General features: G+C 37.9%; 1 protein-coding gene across 2 annotated transcripts in view; it reads right to left on the bottom strand.

Annotated features, from left to right (window-relative positions):
• Positions 1 to 1,584: 1,584 nt before the first annotated feature.
• The window catches only part of LOC133663175 (ephrin type-A receptor 3-like), a 52,295-nt gene continuing 44,691 nt past the window's right edge, over positions 1,585 to 9,188 (bottom strand). For both annotated transcript variants that reach the window (XM_062067455.1, XM_062067454.1), the window contains one exon: positions 1,585 to 6,436. Coding sequence is in view for 1 of the 2 variants with exons in the window: in XM_062067454.1 (XP_061923438.1) it covers positions 6,331 to 6,436 (106 nt within the window). In the remaining variant the exon portion in view is untranslated. The remainder of the gene's footprint in view (positions 6,437 to 9,188) is intronic.

Here is a 9,188-nt window from a genome sequence, read left to right as displayed (position 1 = left end):
TTTTTGGAAAATATTTTGAGAATATTTATTATAAAAATATAAATGTTTCCACTACAAATCCTTTTACATTAGTCGACAAGGCCATCTACAATGGAACACGTAAACTCTCACACAAACACACAGGTCAGTCTTCAGACAGAAACCAAGGGTTCTGGATCCCACGGGGTGCATAACAGTACTGTTGTCCCAGGTTGATCAAGTAAAAAAACAAAAAAAAACCCAACAAGGACAGAAAAACACACACAAAAAAAATGTCACTGTGCTGTATAATGTTAACAAATAAATAATAATGTAACCACAGTTGAACTTTTATTGTAGAAAATAAAAACAGAATAGAATTCCAAACAAGATAAAGTATAATACAGATGATTTCTTGTCCTTTTGTAACTAAAATCTTTTACACAATATGTCATTATTCTTTTTATACATACAAAAAAAACCAAAAAAAATTGTACAAAGAGGGATGGCATATTGCAAAATCTGTCTGGCTAGTTGCTGCATGGTTACGATGGTTGACGTTATATACAAAAGCTCATCGGATCACAGGTAGAACGCAAGAACACGGCCGGGTTCTCCCGTCTCCCGTCGACGGGTGGAAATTCCCGACTGGAGGAAAGTGCTCACACATTGTGTACTAAGTGCATGGTTACTGCACGCTTGTAGTTGAATGGATTTCATCCAAAAGTATAAAGTGGTACCAGTTCAGAGTCCTGGTCAGGTGTGTACTAGACCAGAATACATGCAGATGTATCGCTACAATCTTCACCATATGAATTCAAAGGTGCGTTCAAGGGGCGGGGGATCCCTTTCTTTATGAGCAGTTTTTTTTAAGGGAAGCTGTGGAAATAAAAGAACATGTAAAGTCTTTATTTGCATGACTATTTACATTGTAGATGGTCACTGAAGGCATCAAAACTATAAATGAATACATGTGGAATTATTTACTTGAGAAAATAGAAGGTGAAATAACTGAAAACATGTTCTAGTTTCTTCAAAATAGCCACCCCTTTGCTCGGATTACTGCTTTATATTTTTGAGCCCGAACACAAAGAGGACGAGTAATAAGTTTTGGAAGCCGAGGGCCAAACGGATGTAGCTTTATTGTGACACTATAGAACAGGGGTCACCAACGCGGTGCCCGCGGGCACCAGGTAGCCCGTAAGGACCAGATGAGTAGCCCGCTGGCCTGTTCTAAAAATAGCTCAAATAGCAGCACTTACCAGTGAGCTGCCTCTATTTTTTAAATTGTATTTATTTACTAGCAAGCTGGTCTCGCTTTGCCCGACATTTTTAATTCTAAGAGAGACAAAACTCAAATAGAATTTGAAAATCCAAGAAAATATTTTAAAGACTTGGTCTTCACTTGTTTAAATAAATTCATTAATTTTTTTACTTTGCTTCTTATAACTTTCAGAAAGACAATTTTAGAGGAAAAATACAACCTTAAAAATGATTTTAGGATTTTTAAACACATATACATTTTTACCTTTTAAATTCCTTCCTCTTCTTTCCTGACAATTTAAATCAATGTTCAAGTAAATTATTTTTTTTTTATTGTAAAGAATAATAAATACATTTTAATTTAATTCTTCATTTTAGCTTCTGTTTTTTCGTCGAATAATATTTGTGAAATATTTCTTCAAACTTATTGTGATTAAAATTCAAAAAAAATATTCTAGCAAATCTAGAAAATTTGTAGAATCAAATTTAAATCTTATTTCAAAGTCTTTTGAGTTTCTTTTAAAATTTTTGTTCTGGAAAATCTAGAAGAAATAATGATTTTTCTTTGTTAGAAATATAGCTTGGTCCAATTTGTTATATATTCTAACAAAGTGCAGATTGTATTTTAACCTATTAAAACATGTCATCAAAATTCTAAAATTAATCTTAATCAGGAAAAATTACTAATGATGTTCCATAAATTCTTTTTTAAATTTTTTCAAAAAGATTCGAATTAGCTAGTTTTTCTCTTCTTTTTTTCGGTTGAATTTTGAATTTTAAAGAGTCGAAATTGAAGATAAACTATGTTTCAAAATTCAATTGTCATTTTTTTCGTGTTTTCTCCTCTTTTAAACCGTTCAATTAAGTGTGAATATCATTAATCATTAATAATAACATAGAGTTAAAGGTAAATTGAGCAAATTGGCTATTTCTGGCAATTTATTTAAGTGTGTATCAAACTGGTAGCCCTTCGCATTAATCAGTACCCAAGAAGTAGCCCTTGGTTTCAAAAAGGTTGGTGACCCCTGCTATAGAATTAGCATTGTTGCTAAGTGCTAAAAAAATGCAAATTAACCATAATATACCATAATAAAACAAACACGCGCTGTAATATTTTCACTCTCACTGGGATGCCGACCGGGATTCCGTTTAGATGAAGAATCAATCACAATCCTCACAAAGGGTTAAAAAAGAAGTTGCTGCAACTTGCGTCTTTTTCACGATCACTTAACAGAAAAAGGTGAAATAACAGAAAACAAGTTGTATACACTAGTTTCTTCAAAATAGCCACCCTTTAGTTCTGACTACTGCTTTGCACACTCCTGGCATTCTCTCGATGAGCTTCAAGCACACCTGGGAAGTGAAAACCATTTCCTGGTGACTCCATCTTGGAGCTCATGGAGAGAATGCCAAGAGTGTGCGAAAAAGTAGTCGGCGCAAAGGGTGGCTATTTTGAAAACAATAGAATATAAAGCATGATTTCATTTAGACTTAGACCAACTTTAATGATCCATAAGGGAAATTGTTCATTTTAAAGTAAAACTGAGTCCAAAGACGCATGATTAGAGTCACCCGAAGTGAGAACGACGGCATCGGGGTGTTTGGTCTGTTGCCGAGCAAGCAGCAGCCTCGTCTGCAGAAGGAGGGATGTACACGCCGATGAAGATTACAGACGTAAACTCTCTTGGCAAATAATATGGTCGAATTCAAACAGCCAGAAGTTTGATGTCCGGCATACAAACACACTCCTTTACAGTAACAAGCAGTGATCAGAGCAAAGGGTGGCTATTTTGAAGAAACTAGAGTATAAAAAAAGTTTTCAGTTATTTGATTAAGTACATAACTCCACGTTTGTTCATTCATAGTTTTGATGTGACAATCTACAATGTAAATAGTCATGGAAATAAAGAAAACGCATTGAATGAGGAGAAGGTGTGTCCAAACTTTTGGCCTGTACTGTATACCCGTGGCTTATGTTTGTAATGTCTGATCTCGGCCTATAGAGGAGGTCCCGGCCTACTGACTAGGACTTGTGTGCGTGGATGCTGAATTGGAAAAAAAAGTACAAACACACCTGCGGGAAAACAACAACAACAAAAAAACATCCATTGGGAAATAAAATGTCTGAAGGAAAGGTGTGACAAACACGGCTTCTCTTTTCCAGCGTTTCTCTTAAAGGGGTCCTATTATGTCCTTGTGTGTACCTCATTTGGGATCTGCATAAGTCCCCACAATTAGAAATCAAACCGTGAAAGCAAGACCAGTAAGTTTCTCCCAAACGTGCTTTAAAAATGAGCTGTTTGGAATTTAAAGTGGCAGTAGAGTGGAAAAACAAGTTGTCTCAATGTTGAAGTATTATCGTATTTGTCGGATTTATGACTTTGAAAGTTTCCCGATAAATAGATATGGTCAAAATAGTATCAATCTCACGGAGATTCCCGAGCCATTTTGAGGGTTAATGAGGATCGCGAGACGTAGAGGAGGAACCACAGATCCCTTCCCCATCGACAACAATGCTAATCAAGCAGACTCTGTGAGAGCCAACAACGATTACTTTGTGGAAAGTTATCATCCAGATATTTTTGAGCCCGAATACAAAGAGGACGAGCAATACGTTTTAGAAGCCGAGTGCTAAACGGATGTAGCTTTATTGCGACACTATAGCATTAGCAGTGTTGATAGATGCTAAACATAAAAACTAACCAAAAAGTAACTGTAATATTTTCACTCTTGCTGGGATGCCGACCGACGGGACGCTCACATAATTCCGTTTAGATGAAGATTCAATCGCAATCCTCACGAAGGGTTAATAAAACATTTGCTGCAACTAGCATCTTTTTATTTCTTTTTCACGATCACGGGGGACGTGAAAGTGGACCGGCCTGTCGGTCCATGGCCACGTTTGTTTCTACTAGCATGTAAAGATGCATGAATTATAATCTCTTTACTTTTAGCAGGTTTGAGACCAAGCAGAAGCAGCAGTGTGTCAACAATAAATAGTCCGCCTGCGTTAGCGCTTGTAATAACAATATCACTCATATTTGGTTCATTTCATAACGCTAATGTTAGCTATCGGAAATGTGCGTGGCAGCAATAAATATCCACCAGCTTGATACGAGCAGCCGGGCAACAAACTGAAAAGTACTTCATAAAGAAAGAAAATGCGATGACTGCAAACCACAAACATAAAGTTGGAGTAAAATATGGAAAGATCAGTCTTACTGGATCATTGTGGTTGTCGTGTCAGTTTGTATGTACATGACAGTAGTTTCGGACCATTTGCCACGCTATGCACTGGTCCTCAACGCGGTCTTAAATCAGGCAAAACTCCACCAAAACTAAAAGTACTTAATTGGGGCTTTAAAAAACAGACACATTATTACGTATTAATTTAGTTTGAATGTATGTATTTTAGCAGAAATTAATTGTATATACTTTTATTTTTCATCAGTTTTCTCTTCTTTTGCAGCATATTGGATTATTCTTTACAATATTTTGTAATCAGCCTGACCTAAGTCTTACAAATATTTGTGATTAGCACACGCTTTTATATCATGCGACAAGCTTTGTTCTGTTAAACTGTACGTACGTTAGATTTAATTATCGAATCTGATTCAAATCAAGAGCAAAATTACTAATTCAGCGTTAATATTTGTAGTGGGAAAATTGGGCCCCGGTGTCAAAAAGGTAAATAACCCCTGATACATACCTCAAAGAAGTGTTTTACATGTACAAAACCTAAAACCAGTGAAGTTGGTATGTTGTGTAAAGGGTAAATAAAAATAGAATACAATAATTTGCAAATCCCATTTATCAACAACACCCAGACACGCCGCCGGCTTCGCTGGGCCCGAGCTCATCTAAGACGGACTGATGCAAAGTGGAAAAGTGTTCTGTGGTCTGACGAGTCCACATTTCAAATTGTTTTTGGAAACTGTGGACGTCGTGTCCTCCGGATCGAAGAGGAAAAGAATCCTCTGGACTGTTCTAGGCACAAAGTGTAAAAGCCAGCATGTGTGATGGTATGGGGGTGTATTAGTGCCCAAGACATGGGTAACTTACACATCTGTGAAGGCGCCATTAATGCTGAAAGGTACATACAGCTTTTGGAGCAACATGTGTTGCCATCCAAGCAACGTTAGCATGGACGCCCCTGCTTATTTCAGCAAGACAATGCACAAGGGAGACCCCCGGCCTGTTGAACAACTTAAGCTGTACATCAAGCAAGAATGGGAAATAATTCCACTTCAAAAATGTGTCTCCTCAGTTCCCAAACCTTTACTGAGTGTTGTTAAAAGGAAAGGCCATGTAACACAGTGGTAAAAATGTCTTTTTTGCAATGTGTTGCTGCCATTAAATTCCAAGATAATGATAATACAATAAGTGTCTCAGTGTGAACATAATTACGTTTTCTAGAGTAAACATGAAATATCTTGTCTTTGCAGTCTATTTAATTGAATATAAGTTGAAAAGGATTTGTTGTATTCTCTTTTTATTCACCCTTTACACAGCGTGCCGACTTCACTGGTGTTGTTTTTTGTAGAAAAACAATTATAATAAGACCCCTTTAAGAGTTTCCGGTCCTCTGCTTTCTTCACCTCACGTTTCCGCTTGTCGGAGAAAATATCGATGGGATCGTTGTTCCCCACAAAAGGTCTCCGGGCTGACACAAACACCACATGGAAGGGCACATATACGTGGTATAAAGTCGAGTGTGAAAGGTGTTATTGCGCCCTGTACCTGCACCGTGGCTACCACCACCACCAGGTTTATTGCTTTCATGTGACGGCTCTACGGGACAAAATTGAGTTCATGTGCAGACAAAGACCCAGTAGGGGTCCACGCTGGGGGCGGCTGTCCGTGCCGGGACCGGCGAGCGTCCCCCGATGGCGTCCAGCAACCTAGTCCTGGGCTCCTGCATGTGTCTGTAAGGCATCTCAACTCCAGCATGGATCAGTCGGACCTTTCTCCCTTCTCACTGCCAGGACTTTGTCTCGTCCCGTAAAAAAAAAAAAAAAAAGCCCTCGTTTGATTAATTTCTCCTCAGCCGCCGTGACGATGGATACGCGGTCGGCGTAGAAGCGCGCTCCCGCCGTTTGGTCGTTCATTTTAAACAGGTACCGGGCCGTTCTTGGCGTGCGATTCCAGGGCTTTGAGGCTGCTCACGATCTTCTTCTGTGGTCCCGCGATTGTCACTCCGACCTTCTTCAAATCCCTGGGTTGAGGAGACAGAAGGGGGTCATTTACGACACAAGAAGAGACAGAAAGTGTGCGTTAGTGATGAAGGACGTGACGCCCGCCCGACATGTCACGGCATGCTCCCGGCGCGGCTCCCTTCGCGTTGCCGTGCAGCCGCCACTCTCAGAAGGCCGCCGAGCTGTCCAGGATGCGCCTCGGCTCCCACGTCGGCGTTTATTGGCGACGTGGGAGCCCGTGGCGACACGCTGACAGCTGCAGTTATGACCTGTCGGCGGAGGAAACAATCACAGGCGGCGGCCCGCTTTTGCCCCCCCGCCTTCGGAGTCGAATTGGAGCCGGCTGGCAGGCGGGGACGTGGCGAAGGGAGCGCGGCTGGCACATGACGGATAATTCAAACATGCGATCCAGGAAGTTCACTCCAACCTCTTAGAAATGTGCAGCGGGTTGGTTTTTTCCTCATTCCTGTGAGAATTCTGCGTACGGCTAAAGCAGACCAGGGCAAATTTTTTTTTGTTTTTTTTTTTTTTTTTTTTTTTTTTTTTGCTAAGCTTTTCAATCTGGCCCGCCGGACATTCCCAAATTATCTTTTGCCATTATGATGTACAGTGATGTTGTCTAATGACCGTAAGTCTTGAACTATATTTATATAGCGCTTTGGGTCATTAGAGAAAAGCGCTATGTTGAATATAATTCACTTCACTTCACTTCGACTATATGAAGTAGGGTTGTCCCGATACCGATATTTTGGTACCAAAATGTATTTCGATACTTTTCTAAATAAAGGGGACCACAAAAAATGGCATTATTGGCTTTATTTTAACAAAGAAAATGTTAGTGTACATGAAACATATGTTTATTATTGTCATTTAGTCCTTAAGTAAAATAGTGAACGTACTAAACAACTTGTCTTTTAGTAGTAAGTAAACAAACTAAGACTCCTAATTTGTCTACCAAAATTTTGGTAACGGTATCAAATTGTATTTTGATACTTTTCGATACTTTTCTAAATAAAGGGGACCACAAAAAATGGCATTATTGGCTTTATTTTAACAAAAAAAATCTTAGGGTACATGAAACATATGTTTATTATTGCAATTTAGTCCTTAAATAAAACAGTGAACATACTAGACAACTTGTCTTTTAGTAGTAAGTAAACAAACAAAGACTCCTAATTTGTCTACCAAAATTTTGGTAACGGTATCAAATTGTATTTCGATACTGTTCTAAATAAAGGGGACCACAAAAAATTGCATTATTGGCTTTATTTTAACCAAAAAAAATCTTAGTGTACATGAAACATATGTTTATTATTGCAATTTAGTCCTTAAATAAAATAGTGAACATACTAGACAACTTGTCTTTTAGTAGTAAGTAAACAAACAAAGACTCCTAATTTGTCTACCGATATTTTGGTAACGGTATCAAATTGTATTTCGATACTTTTCTAAATAAAGGGGATCACAAAAAATTGCATTATTGGCTTCATTTTAACAAAAAAAATCTTAGGGTACATGAAACATATGTTTATTATTGCAATTTAGTCCTTAAATAAAATAGTGAACATACTAGACAACTTGTCTTTTAGTAGTATATAAACAAACAAATACTCCTAATTTGTCTACCAACATTTATAGTAACGGTATCAAATTGTATTTCGATACTTTTCTAAATAAAGCGGACCACAAAAAATTGCATTATTGGCTTTATTTAAACCAAAAAAAATCTTAGTCTACATGAAACATATGTTTATTATTGCAATTTAGTCCCTAAATAATATAGTGAACATACTAGACAACTTGTCTTTTAGTAGTAAGTAAACAAACAAAGGCTCCTAATTAGTCTGCTGACGTATGCAGTAACATATTGTGTCATGCATGTTGAAGCACAGTACATCTGACTATGGTAGCCTTAATGCTCTAACAAGCCATCAAGTGGCACGGCTTCGTAGCTTACCAAAGTCATACCAAAACATTTTGCAATTCGTAAATTAAGCAGGATTTTTAAACAATATGTATTTAAAAACGCAAAATATCTTATTTGAGTAGTTATTTTCTTGATTTTAACATTTTTAAAATGGTGATGTAAGTCAATGACTACAAATTACTCTTAAATCAAGGCCATATAATTTGCAGTGCAGTGCATTCTTCACTCAGGCTTTAAGTGAGGGACGAGGCAAAAACCAACCCCGACCCACTGTCATGTGTCCTTAGAAACTGGAGCCAAATTACAAATACAGTTTGCCTATTGACTCAAATCAGTTATTAGTAGAAGCAGATCAGTTGCAGTCAAAGTCAAACTCTTTTTTGAGGTATTTTAGTCTGTTAAATGTGGGGAACAACTTGCAGGTTTGGCAAAGCATCAGACTTTTTAGATAGACATTGTTTGACTCCGTGCTTGAACACAAAAGGGAGAAGTTACAAGGCATGGGATGAGTCAGGTTGGCAGTTAAAAACAACAACAAACAAACAGGAGTTGCAGGAACAAGCAGCATTAATCTGCAAAAAGGGAAACGATAGCCTAGTTTCCATCCACACGATATCAAAGTCTGATATTGTTCACAAATATTTACAATGAACGTGTTGATTGAATGACTTTAATGACATGTATGTCCAAATATCAATGCATCGTCTATAATCTCCGTATTCCAGAAATCCCAATTTTGTATAAGTACAAAAATGTTCGGACTTACAAAATCAAGCACAGGAATTTCTTCACAAAATTGGTAGTAGTCCAAAGACTTGGTGAGTTTCACCTTCATCAAATAATTG

The sequence above is a fragment of the Entelurus aequoreus genome, linkage group LG13, assembly GCF_033978785.1.
Source record: "Entelurus aequoreus isolate RoL-2023_Sb linkage group LG13, RoL_Eaeq_v1.1, whole genome shotgun sequence".
Lineage (NCBI taxonomy): Eukaryota > Metazoa > Chordata > Actinopteri > Syngnathiformes > Syngnathidae > Entelurus > Entelurus aequoreus.
This window is presented reverse-complemented; position numbering and strand designations above follow the sequence as displayed.